The sequence below is a fragment of the Scyliorhinus canicula genome, chromosome 11 (assembly GCF_902713615.1).
Source record: "Scyliorhinus canicula chromosome 11, sScyCan1.1, whole genome shotgun sequence".
In the NCBI taxonomy this organism is placed as follows: domain Eukaryota; kingdom Metazoa; phylum Chordata; class Chondrichthyes; order Carcharhiniformes; family Scyliorhinidae; genus Scyliorhinus; species Scyliorhinus canicula.
Genome location: NC_052156.1, coordinates 43,677,006 through 43,699,623, shown reverse-complemented (window position 1 = coordinate 43,699,623; position 22,618 = coordinate 43,677,006). Strand labels below are relative to the sequence as shown.

Genomic DNA, 22,618 nt, shown 5'->3' with positions numbered 1-22,618 from the left:
CTTGATGAATAGTTCCACGTAAAACCATATACCTGACGATCTTCAGTCAACATGGAATAAGCAAAGCTTCATGAAGGTGCAATAAACACTAAAAAGGCACCCAAAACATGGAAAACGGATCAAAACAGTTTATAGATTTAGAATTTCCTTTGAAAAGGCACTTTCATATTTTCAATCTCTTCTGGGGTTTTTTCTATTTACTCCCCTTTGTTTCCTTGCTGGGTGTTAGTTGTGATGAAGGGTCATCAACCTGAAACGTTTCTGTCTCCAGAGATCCTACCTGACCTGTCATCTGTTTCCAGCGTTTTCTGTTTCAATTGTCTATAGGTACTAGATAATTTTGATATCTTCCCCAAATGGTCATACTACATATATAAGCTGGATAAAATGTATTCACAGCTTAATCTGATTTACATCTGATGATAGTGGACAGGCACGCTGCTTGATTTTCCCTTTTCTGATCCAGGGGACAGGTGACCTATTGTGGGCCCCTGTGCTTAATATTTGTTCTGGGACCAGCTAATTTTTCAGATACATAGGCTAATTATTAATCAACATGTTTGAAATCAGTCAAGTTGTTGCCCTGCCGCTTCACAAAATGAGCTAACATACCAGAACAGGAAGAGGGCCACCTGTTCCATCCAGCCTAAGCCACGTAATTTTGAGACATTGTGCGTTGTAATATATACACTTCCCACCACAACTGAAATCATATGAATGCCTTTATTTAATTTCATTTGATGTCACTCTAACTTCTCATCCAAATTTTTGTCAAAGACAGTTTTTGTTTGAAAGAAAGATTTCATTATGATCCTAGACCAGACAAAACCCCAGCACTTTTTTTTAAATTAAACTGTGAAGAAAGGATACTTCGCTTCAGGAGTGATTCCATGCCTAAATAGGGATTTGACACATTAAAACAAACTTTATTATTGACACAATACCTTAACGTCACAGAAATATAGCTTACAATTACCAGTTAAACAATGATTAAAATAAATCAAAAGGAAACACTTTAACTTCTAGCTGATATCTTCTCTATCTCCAATCAAGCAAAGCCGATCACAAGTCAGAAACCACTTAAAAATAAATTTAGCAAAAACAGGATTACTTGCAAGCCTCTGGATAAAGAGTTCTTTTGAAAGACTGCTTGAAGAGAGTGAAAGATCCTTTCAATAAACAACAATTCAATAAATAAGCAGACCTCAATTCATGTTGAATCTGACAGCATTCTGCAAAAGCTGCTGTTCAGCTAACAGCTTCCAGAAACTAACTACAATCACCTGTTACAGACCTGGCTCCTCCCATTAATTACATCATCCATATCCTACTCAACTCCCATGACCTACTTGGGTTTAAACACAATGACTCTAATTATCTACTCCCCAGGGAATCCCCAGAAATCATAACAAAATCCCATTAGGCCTCTCCTTGCAAACATAAACATGGTTGGAAAGAATGATGATATCACTATTACATCATCTTCCCAAAAGGGAACCAAATCCCCTAGCGAGCGCATTTAGCCGCGTGTTTCCTGGCACTCGAAGTGCCGAGAAACACGTAGCTGTTCAACACTACTCGGGTGGAATAAGGAGCCTGAACAGGGAACACCCGGCCAAGGCCATACATAGCCCCACTTTTTACAACAGGGAGCACCGCTTGCCAGAACTGCCCGTGGCCCACATACAAAATTCACGACCTCACCCCAACCTGAACGCAACATGGGAGGCTGTTCCCCTTCATCCCCTGCCCTTCTGACCCCCCCACCCCAGTGGGAAACCACAGCCCAATCACACACACGGAAAAAATGTCAGCTTGGCACCTTGACAGTGCCAACCCTGCACAATGGCAATGCCCCTGCAAGGTGGCATTGGCACCACCAGGATGGCACCCAGGTGGCACTGCCAGGGTACTCAGGTTGCTACAGCAGTGCCAGGACATCACCCTGTCCAAAAGGCATGCAGCTGGGGGCCTCCAATCCCCTTGGAGACCCCTATGAGTGCCGTTCTGACTGGGGACGAGGGCTGAACGGCAATCACCTGAGATCTCCAAGGGAGATGAAGGGATTGAATCCAAAAGCCTCCGGTACCTTGGAAATGGGCACATTAGAGTAAGGCTTACTGCCTCGCTCTAATATGCAGATTTGCCAAAAGGTGATCCCACCCATTGTGGGCGGGATTCTCCTTGCAGTGTCTCACGAGAGATGCTTTTCCAGCGCAGCGTGGCCGGAAGATCGCGCCCCTTTTTTGCACCTTTTGCAGCCAAAAGGTCTGTCTTTTAAACTAGGATTTAAAAAAATATTACTGCAGCATATTTTTTGTTTATTCGTTCATGGGACGTGAGCATCACAGGCTGCGCCAGCATTTATTGTCCATCCCTGAATTCCCTTGAGGGGCAGTTCAGAGTCAACGGCATTGCTGTGGGTCTAGAGTCACATGGAGGCCAGATCAGGTAAGGATGGTAGATTTCCTTCCCTAAAGGGCATGAGTGAACCAATGGGTTTTTACGACAATTGACAAGGTCATTATTAGACTTTTAAATTCCATATTTTTAATGAATTCAAATTTCACCATCTGCAGTGGCAGGATGTGAACCTGGATCCCCAGAGCATTACTCTGGGTCTCTGGTTTACTAGTCCAGTGACAAGACCGCTACACCGTTACCTTCCCAGTTGTATTTGCTGCATATTTCCATCCCAAAAGGTAAGTACTATTGAGGGTTGCCGAGGCCGGTCAGGCAGGCCTTTCTTGGCAAGTAGGGTTAGGGAGATGGTTGGTGAGAGCAGAGGGGGCTGTTTCTGCTGTTTTATTCCCAGTTGTCAGGGTACCACTCCGGGAGGGTTCCCCTCACTGAGCCCACGGGGTTTTATTGAATGGTCTCCCCATGTGGCAGGGGTCTACCAGGACTGGTAAAATGCCAGCAGCAGCAGATGAATTAGCCAATTAACGGCTTCAGTTGGCCTCTGTGTGAGTAAGCCCTCCTTCATCTTATCAGACGCTATAAAGTCCCATGGCTTCAGAAGAGCAATGGCCACTCAACCACTCCTTCCTTTGCCACTTTATGCTTCCCGCCACCCTGAGAAGGTTGGTAAAATTCATAGTTTTGACCTCTGGAGTGGGCCTGGAAATAATACTTCCTCAGTCAAGAGGGGAGAATGTTACTACTGACCTCCAGGACACTGTCCGACAGCGTTATAGGGCACAGTGCTCGCTTACTGTTTCACCTGAATTTCTGAGATCAAGCACTTCTTGCAGCGAAAGGCAGTTAAATGAGGAAATGGGTCCCTGTTGATCAAAACGGTTTAACTGCTGGTTCAGGGTCAAAATAGGCAATGCTCCGAAAGCCAATATAAAAGGTTCATGCAGTCACTCTCTCAGTAGATTGAATACATGGCCTGAAGGACTGAGCAGTTTTATGGTCAGGTTTCTCCAGTTTATCTTCAGTGTTTGCAGCCAAGAAAAAAGACTTGCACTTATATAGTGCCCTTCACGACGTAAGGATATCCCAAAGCTCTTTAGATAAAGTACCTTTTCTATTACTAAAAGAGCTTTACGAACACAAATTGAAAAGAAGTGCATAATCATAACCTCATAATGTTTCTGTCTCTGCCTAAATGAACTGAAAACTCAAGTTCAAACGGTTCTGCCTGTAACCTTCCAACTCAGGTGAGAGTGCTACCAAATGAGCAGCAAACTGCACATTTTTATTTATGAAGTCATATAATAACTCTATCTAGGTGTAAACATGCAGAACATTTTCCCTCATAATATGTGTTGCAAGGTGTTGGTGGACTGCTTTGGAAGCTACTAACAGCTACAGATCTTTCTGAAACCGATTAAAGCACATTCTAATTATTTAAGTAATTTTTCTCATAGCCATGAGCTTCTTCCAACTGCTGCCACAATTTAATTGTGTGAGTACCTGATATATCCACAGTCTTTTTCTGCTGAAAGAGGGTCAACAAGGCTCAGAGCTCAGATAAATCTTCTATGGGCGTTGTTATAATTCATGGAGTGGGCATCAGGTGGAGCAGGTAATCTAATAATTTTAATGATTGAATCATAGAATTTACAGTGCAGAAGGAGGCCATTTAGCCCATCGGGTCTGCACCGGCTCTTGGAAAGAGCACCCCACTTAAGCCCTCACCTCCACCCGTAAACCAGTAACCCCACATAACCTAAGGGCAATTTAACACGGCCAATCCACCTAACCTGCACATCTTTGGACTGTGGGAGGAAATCTGAACACCCAGATGAAACCCACGCAGACACGGGGAGAACTTGCAGACTCCGCACAGACAGTGACCGAAGCTGGGAATCAAACCTGGGATGCTGGAACTGTGAAGCAACTATGCTAGCCACCATGCTACCATTTGTGGACCACAATGCAAGTAGATTAGGCTGTCTTTACAGTTGCAATTGATAGCTTGCAAATAGCTGGAGACAATTAGCAGCGTAACTTTACATTTTTACCTAAATATTTAAAGACTATTAAGGCTTGACAGAAAAATTAGAGTCAAACTAAAGTTGGTATAATTGCTATATTTGAGACTAAAATATCCATGTTTTAAAAATGTAGGTTTTAAATGTTGAAGTTTGGGGGGTGGATTCTTCATAAGCGCTTTCACTCTCTTTTTCACAGCAAAAAGCAATTAGCTGCTTTTGATGTACTGAGGAACTGTCAATCAGAGCAAGAATGTTTTAAAAAATTATGGTTAGCATCAGAACAGGGTACTTGAGATGCATTCAAGCATGAAGGGAAAGATAAAGCAACAATCCACAAAAGCACCCATTTTTGGAGTAATGAAACTGTCATTCACTAGCTAATGCAATGCCTTGCTGTGTGAAATTGAATGGAAGATGTGCATTTCAAAGGCTGTCAAGGGATTTCAAGTCCTTTGAAATGTACTTGGCTTTTGAGGAAGCCTCTGACACTTGTAATAGCTGTTGCTTTAAGTGTTTTTTTCTGAGGCAGCTGGTGTTAGGGAAGGGTAAGTGAAAATGCAGTAATTTTTCACTATACTGCCTAGACTTCTCTTCATCTTTCAGGCAGGGGTCTCTGACGGGAGTGTTTGATGGGGGGCATGATGGGGGCTGGGGGGTTCTGATGGGGGGGGGCAGGTCACCCTGCATGCTATGGTGGGGGGGGGGGAGGATGCCCCTACTTGTCAGAAGAAAAGGGCAGGATTTGTATTATGGGGGGAGGGGGTCTCCCACCAGACCTCGGTATTGGGCTGCCCACCCAAAATGGCAGCATGATAACCGGTATTCCAACGGAATCCAGGAAGCTCGCCTCCATGCAAAAATTAGTATGGTGAATGAGAGGAAATCTTACCTGGGCACTGCTCATAGCACCAACGGAGATCAATAGTAAGTCTCCGCCAGCGAGAGTACGAAGCCTCCAGAATGGAGAATCTAGCCCTTGATCTTTCTGAAGGACTTTAAATAGAAATTTGTCTTGGCCAGTAAGACACAATGAGGGTATCCTATTGGCTGTTCCAATTGGGCAGCGTGCAAAACAAATGGGCTATGTGGTACTGTCCATTTTGTGCCCAAGCTCGAGTCAAATTTCTACCCAAGGTTCCTTGTTACATTAACACTTACACAAGTGTTTCACCATGTTTGGTGGAAAAATAATCTGAATTTATCTCATTTGACAACGATAATTTTCAAAAGTGAAACAGTAATTGATACCTGTTTATCAATGTATTAGTAATTTCCTGCTTTTGAAAGCAGCAAGATGTTTAACTGATGCACATTTCAGGACTTATTAAAGTCCCAACTGTACGATATCAATCAACTTACATATTACATTAACCTTAACGGAAATTCATTATCTATGAATTTAAAAAGTTTCTGTTTGGACTGCATTATTATTATGAAAATAAACATACTGGCTTGAGACATGTAGAAAATGACAACAAAGGCAATCATGGGGTGCAATCGAATGGCCTTGTCGTGCCCGACTCTGATGCAACGAGGCTGTTAAATCTCGCGAGAGGCCACTCGTGGGATTTACAGCACTTGGGACGCCTCATGAGATCTAACAGGATCTCACCCTCACTGGGTTTGCATATTTAAGTGAGCAGTTAGCTTTGCTTAAATATGTCTGCATAGGAGTATCCCAAGGCACAGGATCCAACGCCCGTGCCTGGGAGATCTTGACATGGCGTCATTTAGCACTGAACCACACAAACATAGACCAGACATAAAGGCACTTGGGGAGGCCTCCCAGGCGATCGGAGGCCCCCAGGTGGTCGGGCTCAGGCAGGATGGTACCCTGGCACCCCCGATGCTATCCGGGCACTTTGGCACTGCCAGACTGGTACCTTGACACTGCCATCCATGTGCCGTGGAGGTGCCATCCAGGTACTGCAAGGGTGCCCAGGTAACACTGCCAAGGTGCCAGACTGGCAGTGTTAGGGTGCCAGGTTGCCCATGCCTGGAATCAGGCCCGGAGATGCCTGTCCTTATTAGGTGGGGTGAGGGAGGGGTGCTCGAGGACTCCCTATTCAGTACATTGAGGCAACAGAGAGGGTCCGGCATTCGTGATTACATTTCAGTAGTATTTCCTTGGTTGTATGGCTCTTTGAGTCATTCTGAGGTTGTGAAAATATATAGCAGGTCAATCTAAATATGTCAATTTCAAACAATAGGCTCCCAAACATTATTGGTTACAATAAATTTTTCAAACAAAACAACAGACAAAATGCTCAATATCTTGACTTATATTGAAATAAACTTTATGTCAACTCCTTTGCAAAATAACCTTTATAGTGAAAGTGCAAAATCACACCTTGTGCATTTTCTTTTGTTGTTTTATTAGCAAAGAAATATGGAAGAATTGCTGAGAGTTGCCAATGTATATTACTTGGCCAGACCATAATTTATTTATTTTTGCCATTTATCATAATTTTTGTGTTCAGTTTCATTTTTCTTTTTCTCCCAATTGGATCTCTCTTCCCTGTGCTGTTAAATTTATTTCGCAGATAAAGGATTAGATAAAGCTGTGGATTAATATTCCGAATCCTTGGGTTACCTGTCAATTTCTATTTGGTTTACTGATTCAATTCACTTGCACTGTGCTATTTTCTAGTTCAAATGACCTTGCTTTTGTTCATTCCTATCTTCCACAAGACATTTGGTGTACTTTTCCCTTGTTTCTTATTGTTTACATTTGTTTGTAGTAGATATTATTGCATCCTGGATCCTGGGAGTCAGTAGATTCTGAATGTGGTAACCGTCACTAGAAGAATTAAGGCTTTGAATCGCTACTATAAGAGGAGACTGGCAAGGTATATACCTGCCCAATGACCCCAGCTTTGACCCTATCCAAAATTAAAATACTGTTGGACAAATAAATGTGTGAGCCAGCCAGCACACGGTGGGAGACACATGATCCTGGGAAAATTTATTTTTCAGTTCTAGTTTCCAGGAGACAAAATTGGCATCCATCCTGCTCACAGTCTGTCCATTTGTCGTTATGCAAGAAAAGATTGCCCATAACAACAGGGAGATGTCCCAGACCGGACGGGTGGGATTTCAGAGTTCAGACCTCTCACCTCCCCTTTAAAAAGCAGCTGGCAGAGCTGGCTGGCAAGGATGGGAATGTGCCTGTACCGAAGGTGAAATTGGCATCCCCACCAAAGCAGTAAGGCCTCATCCAATAGTCTTTGTCCACTTGTCGAAACTGCGAGCTCTTTAATGTAGGTGACGATGCAGCTAATCTCTAATTTCCTCCTCTATTGCAGCACCAGCAAGAAAAGGAGGCACACCGCCAGTCTGCACATTTGTCCCTAACCCCCAGACCGCCTTGAATGAGGATCCTGTGGATCCACTGGATGTAAAGCTGCCATTGCGTTCACCTGCACCCTCCACCTGCAACCTGGTGGAATCTAGTTTTCGAACAGGCTCAGGGTCACCATGTGGTGAGCACAGCACAGATTCGGGTCCACAGTTGGAAGAGGCAGTGACGGTCAAGGTCACCGACTCTCAGAGGACTGCTAGAGGCCAGGCTCCTGTTGAGCCTGAGTCCGATGGCGAGCTTCTGGAATCATTCCTTTGGGAAATGTTGGGACCCAAAGGACAGGCAGGGGTGCAGCAGGCAGGGTTGTCAGTGGCCGACACCAGCTTAGAAAGGAGGTTGGAGGAGTCTGTCCATGTTTAGTAGGATGTTGTTGCGCCGATATGCCAGCGCATTGAGGTCACCTTTGGAACGGTGGTGATCATCATGGAGACCTTGGTCCAATGGTTTGTGCCGGATATATGCTCGGACCTGCACACCATTGTTTCGGACATGGGATCATTCCAGCGGTAGCCAGCTGAAAGGGGAACGCAGTACCTCAATCTCCCTCCAACAGCCACTTATCCTCAAGGACTCAGAGGTGGACACCGTGGGACAATCCACCCTGCCATCACCTAGACTGTCCATCCACTCCAATTCCCCTCCGTCTGTGACCCCAGCAACTCTAACTCTTTAGGCCAAGGAGGGTGCACCTGCTTCACAGCAGGAGACCCAAATCTGGCCAGGGCCCTACAGCGAAATCCTGCCAAGGTCATCACAGATGATGGGCATAGCAGTCAGCAGGTTGCCTCCACTTCTGCTGTGGATGTTGGGGATGCATCAAGACATAGCAGTAGTCAGAGACGTCTGGTGGCGACCATGGAGGAGTAGCTCACACATTTGATAGCTCCCGCCAGTGATGGACTTTTGGACCTTTTTCCCCGTTTTTCCCCCGGATTTTATGGGATAAATCAGTGAACAGTGAGACAGTGAGGAGAAATCCCCCTCCAGTGTATGGAGAATTGGACCAGAAGTGGCCGTGTGAGAAGACAAAGTCCTACAAGGAAGACGCGAGCAGGATTGGAAACGCGGGAAAGCATGGTGGAGAGTAAGGGCCGCGGGGAGACAGCACAGTGGTTGACGGAGCAACAGGTGACGTTTTTTGAAGATTGCTTCACCAAGCTTGAGAAGGACACGCTGGACCTGATCAAGGCTTCAAATGATCAAGTATTGCAGAATCAAGAGACCCACAGACGAGCGATCCAGGAAGTGGAGAAAAAGGTATCCGAGCATGAGGAATACATAACCGTGCTGGAGACCAAGGTGGAATTGATGAATGACCTACAGAAAAGGATGTAGGAGAAGCTGGAGAACCAGTCCAGAAGGCAGAATCTGAGAATCGTCGGCCTCCCTGAAGGCATTGAGAGATCGGATGCGTGGGCCTATATGACGAACATGCTGGAGAAGTTGATGGGGGCGGGGGCTGAGGCGTTCCCTCGGTCAATGGAAGTGGATAGAGCGCACAGAGCCCTCGCGAAGAAACTCCGAGTGAACGAGCCGCCGAGGGCGATGCTGGAACGCTTTCACCGATTCCTGGACAAGGAATACGTACTGCGGTGGGCCAAGAAGGAACGGAGCAGCAAATGGGAGAATTGTGAGCTGCGCATTTATCAGGACCTGGGCACGAATTTGGCCAAGAGGTGAGCTGGGTTTAATCAGGCAAAAACAGCCCTCTTTAAGAAGGGGGTAAAGTTCAGGATGTTGTACCCAACCCATTTGTGGGTCACACATGAGCAACGGGGACTTCCACTTTGAAACACCAGATGAAGTATGGACGTTTATTAAAGAAAAAAGACTGGAGGTGAACTAAAAGACACTGAAGACTTGGAGAATACAGTAGTCCCCCGTTATACCGCGCTCCGCAATACCGCGGTTCGCGATATACAGCGGGGGGGCTTATGGACCCCAACTGTCAGCTTCCCTCTCCAGATCAAAGTGAGCCGGCCGCTGAAATTAACACTGCCGGCTGAAATTGACACTGCCGGCTGCTCCTCTCTCACTGAGATTCAGTGAGAGAGGAGCAGCTCATACAGCGTCCGGAAGTGGATAGTGCAGAGCTACAGCTGGTACCTCCATAGTGGTTGAGGTATGGTGGGGGTAGGGGGGAGGGGGTGGGGGTGGCGGTGTGGAGAAAGGCCTGAACTGCAGGGGTTTCGGACCGAGGAGAGATGCGACACCCCCCTGCCACTTGTTCCCAAACCACCAAGTTGACAGCCCTGACACCTAAAACTGAATCCCAGCCTTGCCTTTGAAACTGACATGCAGCGCAGGGTGCAAGCGCGTGCGGCAGATGGGGTGCAGACAGCAAGACCTTGTAAGTTCTTGGTAAGTTTCTGTGGGTTGTTTTAATTAGATCCACGATGGGGGTTTTAAATTTATTTAAAAATCTATGCATGCGCTTCCCATTGTGAGTCTACGGGGGTCTGACCTCTCCCCCTGCCCCCCGTAGACTCACAATGGGATGCGCATGCATAGATTTTTAAATAAATTTAAAACCCCCATCATGGATATCCGCGGCTCAGATGCAACGCGGGTAGCTGTCTTGGACCCCAACACCCGCGTTATAAAGGGGGACTACTGTACTGTGGTGGTGAATTGTTGTGCTGGGTTGTATAAGTAGTGTTATGTGTAATAAGGGACTCTTTTGATGGCTAAAGTTAACTTTGTCTGACAGGGAGCTGGTTAGAGGGAGGGGGTGGTTTCTGCGGCTGTTTTTTTGTTCTTCTGTGGTCGTTTCTTCACTGTTTTTTCTGATTTTTGTTTACTGGGGATTGTGATGCTTTGAAGATGTTTGTTGAAGAGGGGGGAGAGGGGAGAGAACAATGGGAAGACAGACTGCTTGGTGCCAGGGGCAGGCACTATCAAGTCAGCATGCGTCAGCTGACTCATGGAAGCACAGTGGGGGCGAGCAGGTGTTAAACTGGAGCTTGATATGGGGGGTTTCTGTTGCTGGGGGCGGGAGCTGCTTTGATGACAGGGGAGGAACTGTTACTAGGGGACCAATGGGAGGTCAGGGATGACAAATGCCCGAGGGGGGAGGGGCTCGAGGAGACCAGGGGCATGAGCTGGTGGCTGGCCTAAGAAGGGTGATGGCTAGTCGGCGAGGTGGGGGTCGCCGGGGGGGGGGGGGGGGGGGGGGGGGGGGGAAGGTTATAGACCAGACTAGATTGAGTGAGAAAGGGGTGGGTTGACCAAGTATTCTACTCAGGGCTGGACTCAAAGACTAGGAGGATAGCGATCTTGATTAATAAACAAGTGGCATTCGAGGCAGGGAGAATCGTATCAGACAAGGGGGGGTAGGTACATAATGGTGAGTGGGAAGCTGGAGGGGGTGAATGGGAGGCACTACACAAGTTAAACCTATCCCGGCTGGTAGAACAAATGAAAGGGGACTTTAAGGGATGGGACATGCTCCTGCTATCACTGGCGGGGAGGGTACAGACCGTGAAAATGACGGTCTTCCCCAGATTTCCGTTTGTCTTTCAGTGCCTCCGAATCTTCATCCCAAGGCCTTTTTCAAGCGGGTGAATAAGGTTATTTCGGGCTTTGTGTGGGCGGGTAAAACCCCGCGAGTGAAGAAAGTGTTGCTGGAGCGCAGTCGGGGGGAGGGTGGGTTGGCGCTGCTGAACTTCTGCAATTACTACTGGGCGGCTAATTTAGCCATGATTAGGAAGTGGGTAGTGGGGGAGGGGTTGGTAAGGGAGCGAATGGAGGCGCTGTCATTTAAAGACACAAGTTTGAGAGCATCGATAACGGCACCTCTTCCGTTCTCAGCTGCCCGATACTCCACAAGTCCGGTGATAGTGGTGGCTCTGAGAATCTGGGGGCAATGGAGGAGATATAAGAGAGTGGAGGTTGCACCGGTTTGGACCCTGATTTACAATCATCATCGGTTTGTACCGGGTAGGCTGGATGGTGGGTTCCAGAGACGGCAAAGGACAGGAATTAGAAGGATGGAGGATCTATTTATAGACGGGAGCTTCCCCAGCTTGAAAGCCTTGGAGAATAAATTTGAATTGCCAGCAGGGAATGGGTTTAGGTATTGGCAGGTGCAAGACTTCCTGAGAAAGCAGGTTCCGGCCTTTGCCCCGTGCTGCCGCCATGGGGCATACAGGACAGAGCAGTCTCCAGTACCTGAGTGGGCGAGGGGAAGGTATCAGATATTTAGAAGGAGCTTTTGGATGCGGAGGAAACTCCGGTGGAGGAGCTTAAGGGCAAGTGGGAGGACGAGCTAGGAGGAGAGATAGAGGCAGGTCTGTGGGCGGATGCCCTAAGCAGGGTTAATGCATCCTCATCATGTTCCAAGCTTAGTCTGATACAATTCAAGGTAGTCCACCGGCACACATGTCAGTGGCCCAGATGAGCAGGTTTTTCAGGGTAGAGGGCAGGTGTGCGAGGTGCGCAGGAAGCCCAGGAAATCATGTCCACATGTTTTGGGCATGCCGAAGCTTAGAGGTGTTTGGCAGGGTTTCACTAAGGCAATATCCACGGTACTAAAAACACGGGTGGTGCCGAGTCGAAAGGTGGCGATCTTTGGAGTGTCGGATGAACCGAAAGTTCAGGGGGCGAAAGAGGCCGATGTTTTGGCCTTTGCCTCCCTGGTAGCCCGGAGATGGATCTTGTTATTTTGGAGGGACTCGAAGCCCCGAGTATAGAGATCTGGGTTAGTGACATGGCTGGTTTCTCAGTCTCGAGAAAATAAAGTTCGCCTTAAGAGGGTCAATGGTTGGGTTCACCCAGAGGTGGCAGCCGTTCGCCGACTTTCTTGGGGGAAATTAAAATGTCAGCAGCTGTAGCATTCCAAAGGGGGGGGGAGAGGGCAGGATTGTGGTTTTATGGTTGGGGTGGGTCAAGATTGGGATGGGGGGAAATGTTTATTGTACCATGTTTATGTCACTGTTATTATTATTATAAAAACTTGCAAATACCCTAATAAAAATATTTTTAAAAAAAGACATAGCAGTAGGGAAGGAAAATTAAGAAATTTTGAGAACACAAAGGTGGAATGGGTGCTCACTCTCTGTATATATTTTACACACCTGTGTTTCTCTGAAATTCTCAGAGTGAATGACCCTTTTTGATGCAATGCTTTAAGATATACAAGTATAACTGGTCCCTCCACACATATCACCCATCAAGTGCTTCAAGCATATGGTGTTTTGTGCAGTCCCAGTACAGTGAGCCACATTTCTTTTTTTTAAACTAATTTAGAGTACCCAATTCATTTTTCCCAATTAAGGGACAATTTAGCGTGGCCAAATATACCTACCCTGCACATCTTTGGCTTGTAGGGGCGAAACCCACGCAAACACTGGGAGAATGTGCAAACTCCACACGGGCAGTGACCCAGAGCCGGGATCGAACCTGGGACCTCGGCGGCGTGAGGCAGCAGTGCTAACCACTACACCACCGTGCTGCCCTGTGAGCCACATTTCTGTCGACAGCAGCAACATGAGCAAAGCCTCTTGCTCTATTAACATGGTGATTGGGCAATGCATTTCTTTGCTTCAGAGGATCATATCATGTGGATTCATGACTAGACCTTGCAGTCTAGTTTATTCTCCTAATGCTTCTGGACTAAAGACTGATCTACAATAAGTTATAATGGTGACGTACCTCGGAGTCAATCTAATTTTCAGTGGCCTCTATGTAATGTTTGTGAGGCTTGTGTGTGAGTTACATTTCAAATGACAGTTCTGGAACCTAGAGGCTCATGTCATCCTGTAGTTTGACGTCCTGACCACCTGAACAGCTATACATCAACCCGATAGTAGTTCACATTCTCCACCTGGAGGGGGGAAGCACATGAATCTTATGAGCTGGATTTTTAATGAGAATTCATGACATTCAGATACATGTAAATGCTTTTCCCGAAACAACACTGCGGGGTACCTGGCCCAGCATGAAACTCTGGAGCAGAAAATTTCAAGCTGTTTTTACGCCAGCGGGAAACAGAAATGTGGTTGCACTCCAAATTTTCCTGTTCCATCTGCCATGATGTCTGCCGCTGGCAGTACCAAAAATGGCATCCACCATCTCAGAACCTATCCTGTCAAGCCCCTTCATAATCTTGAAAGTTTGAATGAGATCTCATTTCATTCTTCAAAACTTCAGGGAGTATGGACCCAATTTACTCAGCCTCTCATCGTAGCACAGCCCTTTCATCCCAGGGACCAATGTAGTGAACCCGTCTGCCTAAGCATAAATTTTCCAGTTTGTTCCTTCCTTTCCTCCCAAACTTTCCCTGCCTTTGTACTTGCTTAAATAATGTTTAAAAAAAACCTGAAATATTGGACCAGATATTCTGATGCCAACAGTAGCAAATGTTGCAATGACATGCATCAAGACCCTTCAGTGGTCTGTACCCATGCACATGCCCAGGAAGTTTAAACAATCGATGGGCAGACTTACACTCCATGTCCGTTCGAAAATACCTCCAATACTGACATCAGTGTCAAAGACTCGGGCCTGACGAGCGATACTTATCCTGGTATTGTGTCACTGTTAATTTTTGGTGTTGATCAATATTTATCAGGGGAGCCCACCACACCAGCAGCTCACCCTCCCAAACCCTGACTACTCATGTTGCTGACCTGACTACCTATCCCCCAACATCCTGACTACCCAATCTCAACCACCCTCCTGTCTCATTTACACACTCCTCCAACCTGATTCCCCACCCAGTGACAACCACCCACCTTTCTAATCACACCCACCTATCTAATCACACACCCACCTATTCACTAATCCCACTAAAACCCTTTGAAATCTTACTTCAACGCGGCAGCCAGTGTTTTAAAAGAGGGTGTGTCCTCTGCATTGCTGCTCTTCGACTTTGCTGTCTGTGGATAGTTATGCTGCAGGATCACTGATGCAACTGGGATAAGACGAACTGGATGCAAGGACAGAGAAGGGTAGGACTGTAATTATCTTCACAGTCAGTGATGATAGCCTCAGCATCGCCACTAATCAGAAAGTCTGGCCCATTAATTTTGTTCTTCACTCCATGAATGCTGCCTGACCTGAATATTTTCTTTTTTTTAAATAAATTTAGATGCCCAATTTTTTTTTTTCAATTAAGGTGCAATTTAGTGTAGCCAATTCACCTACCCTGCACATCTTTTTGGATTGTGGGGGTGAGACCCACGCAGACATGAGGAGAATGTGCAAACTCCACACGGACAGTGACCCGGGGCCTGGATCGAGACTGGTCTTCGGCGCCGTGAGGCGGCAGTGTTAACCATTGCACCGCCGTGCTGCCCTGACCTGAATATTTTCAGCATTTTTTCTGTTTTCATTTTTGCTTTGATCTGCTTGTAATCTATTTTCCTGATTCTTATTTCAACCAGTTAATTATTCAGTACTTTTTATAACTATGTAAAGATACTTCCCTTTAAATCTTCAGCATTTAAAACTCTCTTTCTGGGAAAATAGTGAAAGTATTTGGGCAGCACGACAGCACAGTGGTTAGCACTGTGGCTTCACAGCACCAGGGTCCCAGGTTCGATTCCCCGCTAGGTCGCTGTCTGTGCGGAGTCTGCACCTTCTCCCCGTGTCTGCGATGCTTTCCTCCGGGCGCTCCGGTTTGTTCCCACAGTCCAAAGACGTGCAGGTTAGGTGGATTGGACAGCCTAAATTGCCCTTATGTCCAAAAAGGTGAGATGGGGTTATTGGGTTACGGGGATAGGGTGGAAGTGAGGGCTTAAGTGGGTCGGGGCAGACTCGATGGGCCGAATGGCCTCCTGCACTGTATGTTCTATGTACGGTAATTTTGATGGATATTCCTAATGTACAAATTCCTACCATTATTCAGACAAACTTGATTTTCCATTGAGTGTGGTACATACACCACAGAATATACTGGGAGAATAGTTTGTGCATATTGAAAGAATGATCCATAGCAATTTTCACACCCACTCCATGGAAGTAACTATAAGTAATGGTATTTTCTTAGACGTCTTTTTCAGGTGAATGTGATGGAGTGGGCAACCCTTGTGCACTGAAAACCACGGTTATTAGGTTGGAACAATCACATCAGGCACCAAAAGTAAAGCAGCATGCCCTGAAGTCAACAATTAACTGTAAAGTGGTTGGACTTGAAGCCTATGATCTGATGCAGTTAGAATCTAGTGACCCACTTTGGGCAGTAAAAGTAGTGAATTGTTTTACTGTGGCTGATAAATGATGTACATCTTTTGTGAGTGAATATACCCTTTTAACAGCTGCGGTATTCAATTTGCATGACTAGATGTGTCCTGGTCCTGGCAAATCTAGCCAAATTTAGTTCAATTTATAATTATAAAATACTCCTTCCTAATTTTGTATGAATAATTATGCAATTATGCAATTTCAGATGAAAGAGTTAGGATGTTTCTTGTTTTCTCATAAAATCTTGTCTTAAATTGGCGATTCTTTTTGGATAATTTTTAACATCAATATTTCAAAATTATAGTTTCTACTGAGTTGCGCTACTAAAATTAAAATGCATTTACATATTAGGTCGACCCCCCCTATCTCTGGTCTATCAGAATTAAATTGAGAACTGGTCATTTTAAGGTACTTGAACTGAATATCAAATTACCCTGAGGTTGTCAAGCAGAAGAAAAATGCAGTTTTGTGTTTTACAGTGTTGCGATAAATTCCTCCTTGTTTTATTTGTGATTAATTCTAATTTAATGATAATTGACTTTTTAACATAATATTATGGTGCAGTAGACTATAATGTAATGATCATCTGAGGGGCTGCACTCTACTTTTGCATCCTAACCAACAACTGGTTAAGTTACCCCAATGAGTTTAGTGATGTAATAATGGGACAGATCAACTATTGGAAGTCATGGGACTTCAGTAAAAAAACATTAATTTCTATTTGCAGTGTGGTCTGTCATCCTTCATATGGGGAAGGTCATGTCATTTGTCAGTAGCATTGTTCCACTATAGATACCCAGATTCACAGAATACTACAGCGCAGAAGAGGCCCATCGAGGCTACACCGATGCATGAAAGGCCCTGAGCTGCCCACCTAATTAGTACTTGCCAGTACTAATACAATACTAATCATAATAGTAATTTAGTTACTAGTTCCAAAATGTGTTGGTCCTCAATATAGTTAGCATTTTTGTAGTTACAATGGGTGGCACAGTGGTTACAATCTTTATTATAATCTTTGTTATTGTCACAAGAAGGTTTACATTAACACTTCAATAAACTTACTATGAAAATTCCCTAGTCGCCACATTCCGAAGCCTCTTCGGGTACACAGAGGGAGAATTCAGAATGACCAATTCACCTAACAAGCACGTCTTTTGGGACTTGTGGGAGGAAACCGGAGCACCCGGAAAAAACCCACGCAGACACGGGAGAACATGCAGACTCCGCACAGACAGTGACCCAAGACGGGAATCAAACCCGGATCCTTGGTGCTGTGAAGCAACAGTGCTAACCACTGTTCTACCGTACAGTCCTGCCTCACGGGGTCATGGACGTGGGTTCAATTCCGGCCTGAGTGACTGTCTGTGTGAAGTTTGTACTTTCACCCCACGTCTGCTTGGGTTTCCTCTGGGAGGAAATAGTCCAAAGATGCGCAAGTTAGGTGGATTGGCCATGTTAAATTGCCTTAGTGCCCAAAGATGTGTGGATTAGAAGAGGTTATGGGGATAGGTGGGAGCCTCGATAGGGTGCTCTTTCAGAGGGTTGGTGCAAACTCAATGGGCTGAATGGCCTCCTTCTGCACTGCAGGGATTCTATTATTCTGTTTGATTTCAGTAGCCAGGTGAAAGTTGCTGTCTCATTTCATTTTCAGATATGTTTTTGTTATTGGTATCGATTAGGTTTTTGCAACGTAATATTTTCAAGTTTAGCCCTAGTTTATTTCCTGTTTTACTAAATAGTTATTTTCTTATGTTTTACAGTGACTGGGGTAATATCTACAGTCCCCCCATCATTCTGCCCAGTGAGCAACTGAAAGATCGGAAAAGTATACTTTCACCCAGACAACCTGCTATTCTTCAGGATTCAGGAAGTATGAGAATTTCAAACATGATGTAATTAACAATCTAGCAAGACAAAAGGATGCAATATATCAATTAGACTTATTGGCAAAATGCTAGGGAGTGCAGTGACAGAGGGACCTGGGGTTTCAAATCGATAGATCTTTGAAGATGACAGAACATATTGAAAGAGTAATTAGCAAAGTATATGGGATCTTGGACTTCATAAATAGAGGTATTGAGTACAAAAGTAGGGAAGTTATGTTAAACCTTTCTGATTAGGCCACAAGTGGAGTATTGGGTCCTGTTTTAGTCACCACACTTTAGGAAGGAAACAAGGACCCTTGAGAGGGTGCAAAGAAGATTTACCAGAATTATTCTGGGGGTGAATGATTTTAGCTACACGTTTAGCTTGGGAAGCTTGGGGTGTTCATATTGGAACAAAGGAGATTATTGGAGATTTGCTGAATGTACAATATTATGGCTGGGATTTTCTGCTCCCAATCGAGGGTGAGAGTGAGAGCAAAACCTGACAAGAGGGCTCACAGCAGGTTTTCCCATGATAAACTGAGGAAGGGATTGTGCACTTCACCCATCAATAGTGGGCCATGTTTCTCACTGGCAAATGTCACAAACGGCATGAGCAGAAAGTCGGTATGCAAGTACAACATGTAATAAAGAAGGCAAATGGAATTTGAGCATTTATTGCAAAAGGATTGGAGTATAAAAATAAAGAGGTGTTGTTGCATGTGTATAGGGTGTTGGTGAGACCACATCTGGAGTATTGCGCCCAGTTTTGGTCTCCTTATTTGAGGAAGGATGTGGTGGCATTGGAGGCAGTTCAGAGGAGGTTCATCAGATCAGATAGATTCCGAGGAGGAAAATGTTGACGTATGAGGAGAGATTAAAAGCTTTGGGCTTATACTTGCTGGAATTTAGAAGAATGAGAGGTGATCTGATCGAGGTATATAAAATGCTAAAAGGGATTGATAAATTAAATATAGGCCAAATGTTCCCCCTTGTGAGGCAATCTAGAACAAGAGGTCACAGATATAGATTGAGAGGTGGCAGATTTAGAACTGAGATGAGGAGGAACTACTTATCACAGAAGGTGGTGAATTTGTGGAACTCGCTGCCCCATAGTGTTGTAGAGTCTGGATCATTAAATGGTTTCAAGAAGGAGACAGATATATTTCTGATTATTTTAAAAAGGGTTATGGGAACAGGCAGGGAGGTGGATTTGAGACGAGGAAGATGTCAGCCATGATCTGATTGAATGGCGGAGCAGGTTCGAAGGGCTAAATTGCCTACTTCTGCTCCAAATTCCTATGTTCCCATACATTTGCAACTCACTATGATGGCCTTGGCGGTCGTCCTCTGGAGGGCCTGGAGCTGGCGAGCCCCAGACGACTTATCATTGCCACAGGAATCGCTGTGCCACCTGTTCTACCCGATGCCCATGAGATGTAGTGGTGTCAGGAGAGGGGGGGGGCTTCACCCCATGCCTAGCCTATGTATTTACATTGTGTATGTATGTCCTTTGTTTTTTAATGTATGGAACAATCTGTCTGGACTGTACGCAGAACAATACTTTTCACTGTACCTCGGTACTCGTGACAAAACGTAGCTGATGACACGTTGCAGCCTCAGTTTCCTGCTGAGAGAAGTTATAATGAGGCTCATGTCACACCCCAGACTTTAGTGGAACACACACTCGGGATCCTGAAAACGTGGTTCTGATGCCTGGCTTGCCGAAGCGAGGAGCAAGTTCCACAAGACCAAGGAGAAGCAAATCAACCTCCGGACGCAGATAATGATCTAATTGAGCCGTCAATCATAGGCACCTCTCTGGACTTAGGTTGTATAGACATTGCATGTGCTCCCTGCAGAAAACCAAAAATCAGTGTCTCCCATGCCTGTGTTTGTCAAGGAATCTCATCACTCACATCGACCGGCTTCTGCAGATTTTGGCACCAAGAGGACTTGGAGGGCATCCACTGTGAGTCAGAGTGAAAGTCACTGCCATACTCAACTTCTTTGACAGTGGCTTCTTCCAGGGCCCCACTGGGGACTTCTGTTGGATTTCGCAAGCCTCTACCCACAGATTCATCCAGGAAATGAAATGAAATGAAAATCGCTTATTGTCACAAGTAGGCTTCCAATGTAGTTACTGTGAAAAGCCCCTAGTCGCCACATTCTGGCACCTGTTCGGGGAGGCTGGTACGGGAATTGAACCGTGCTGCTGGCCTGCCTTGGTCTGCTTTCAAAGCCAGCAATTTAGCCCAGTGTGCGAGGTTATGGAGGTCATTTTTACCAAGGCCCATAATTTTTTCAACATTGAGAAATCAGGCAAGCCAGGATAGAAGAGTGCTGGGCTTTGGTGAGATTTCTGGATTTGCACAGGTGCAGAGTGCCATCAACTGCACTCATGTGGCTAAAATGTTCCCTGGTAACAAGTAGTCCAGTACATCAATCATAATGCACACTACATTCAGTTGTGTGTTGGTGTGTGACCATAACAAACATATCTTGCAGGTTTGCACCAGATACCCTGGCAGCATCCATGACTCGTAAATCTTCAGTAGGTTTCTGATCCCTGACATCTTCCAGCAACCACACAGAATGCAGGGTTTGCTCCCCTGGGACAAGGATTACCTGCAAAGGATGTGGCTGATGATGCCCAGGTGACAGCCTCAGACTCCTGCTGAAAAGTTATAATGAGGCTCATGTCACAACCCACACTTTGGTGGAACACACCATAGGGATCCTGAAAATATGGTTCTGATGCCTGAACAGATCTAGCAGAGCATTTCTATACACTCCCTAGGTACCGTGAATCATCATGGCTTGCTGTGTGCTACACAACCTGGCCCTGCCAAAGGGGGGGGGGGGGGGGGGGTAAACCTGGCAGATGAGATGGAGGAGCTGCATATCTCAGTTGAAGAGAACATCAAAGAGAACAATGATGGTGAGTTCCTGGAAGCTGAGAAAACAGGTGAAGAGGCCATTTCAAGGGCCAGATGATGCAGGTGTGCTTGTGAGGCCCTCATTGCCAGCAGATTCCAGGAGGAGTATGGCGTGATGCAATGAGGACACTCCTGGACAAGCCTCCTCCATCATGGGCCAGCGTCAACAAGATCATTGCTACTCCTTTAATTTCAGCTATGTATTCCATATAACACTCCATCGTTGTACAGCACTCTCACTTTGCCCTGATGCTTTGAAGGGAGAAGCCTCGAGGGCATGTGTCTGTCCTGAATTGATGTGCCACCTAGAGGACGTCAACCCGGCATCAGACACCAGAAAGTGCAGCCTCCTCACACGTTCATCCAGCATCCCTGTCACAACAACACCCAACACACACAGGCACTTACGTGATCACGAGTGGGATATGAGCTGCATGCCTTCGAACTGGCAAGTCTCCTCAATGAGAACCATTGTGACCAAGGCAGCCACGACAATATGTTATATTGAGGGCAATATATAAATATTTGATTTGGGACAAGGGAGACAGAAGTGCCACTGGTGTGACTAAGCTTACAGATCACTGTCGGTTGTGGCACAATTCCTGAAGTGACACTCCCATCAAGCAGTTTCAGTTAGGGTTCCTCAGTTGCATTCATCCCAACACTACATTTGATGTGGGACACCTGCAAAAGATGAGGCCAGATACTTGGCTGCGTAACATTGACATGTCTCCTCTGACACACAACCAGTATGTCTTCATGACCAGATCTTTCCCTTGCAAATTGCAAGATGATCAGACAAATGGCAACTCTCAAGGCCACACATCATTGTTTATGAAGATCCCTGTCCTGGATCATCACATACTTGCGCTTATCCCATTGCTCTTCAGCACATTGTGAGAAGCAATGATGTGTAATGCCAGTGCATGCCTAAAGGCTGCTGTGGCCTTCAGAGGTCACCATTTGAAAGCTGTATCAGTAATCTGTTGAAGAGTCAAGGTGACGGGATGTACATCGCTGTCCACCATCCTAGCGAAGAAACCTTCCCCCACAATTGTCACAACCTCAGAGTTGCAGACGCTCAAGGTTGGATATCTCAATGTCTGCCCACATAGGTGTGCCATTGTTTTGTCAACTTGAGGTGGCACGGTGCTCCAACCTCTGGCTATGATCTGCATATTGCATCTGTGAATGACACCTGACTGGCTAAGGGCAGCGCACGTAAGCTCTCCGAAGAGGCTCATTGTTATGAGCCAGGGTTTAGAGAACCCCAAAGTGTGTCATGGAGTTCACCTGACCCCCAATGTTGAACAGATTGTGGTTATGGGGAGCACACGGCCCACTCTGCAGGTGTGATGCGACATAAATCTACAGTACTTTTAAATTAAAACACTGTTTATTTATGAAATCAGTTAAAACTTTATAAACCCACAGTAAACATCTTAACAACTATCAACACCAATAAATACCCCAAAGAATACAGTACTCTCTAAGTAACTCTTCATGTTTCCTCGCAACATCCATGAGACAAAAGAACCCTTTTTACAGAAAGACATCAGGTTAACTTCCCTACTGAGAACAGTTACCACTTTGAAATCACCAAATGAACATTCATAAGCTTGCAGAGATTCCTACATATCTTGCTGTGACTGCAAGACCCAATCTAAAACAAAACTAAACATACCCTGTAGCTGCGAGCCCAAAGTGAAAGTAAAAGCACGTTACTGGACAGACAACCCAACTCCACCCACGGTCTGACATCACTGATAAACACCCATTTCTTAAAGGTACATCCACTACAGCTAGTTTATATACCCCCAT

The 22,618-nt window shown here is 45.6% G+C and overlaps 1 protein-coding gene across 2 annotated transcripts in view; it reads left to right on the top strand.

Annotated features, from left to right (window-relative positions):
- Window positions 1-22,618, top strand: part of cfap20dc (CFAP20 domain containing) — a 535,225-nt gene that overhangs the window by 501,519 nt on the left and 11,088 nt on the right. For both annotated transcript variants that reach the window (XM_038810523.1, XM_038810522.1), the window contains one exon: window positions 17,754-17,863. In XM_038810523.1, coding sequence (XP_038666451.1) covers window positions 17,754-17,863 — 110 coding nt within the window. The remainder of the gene's footprint in view (window positions 1-17,753; window positions 17,864-22,618) is intronic.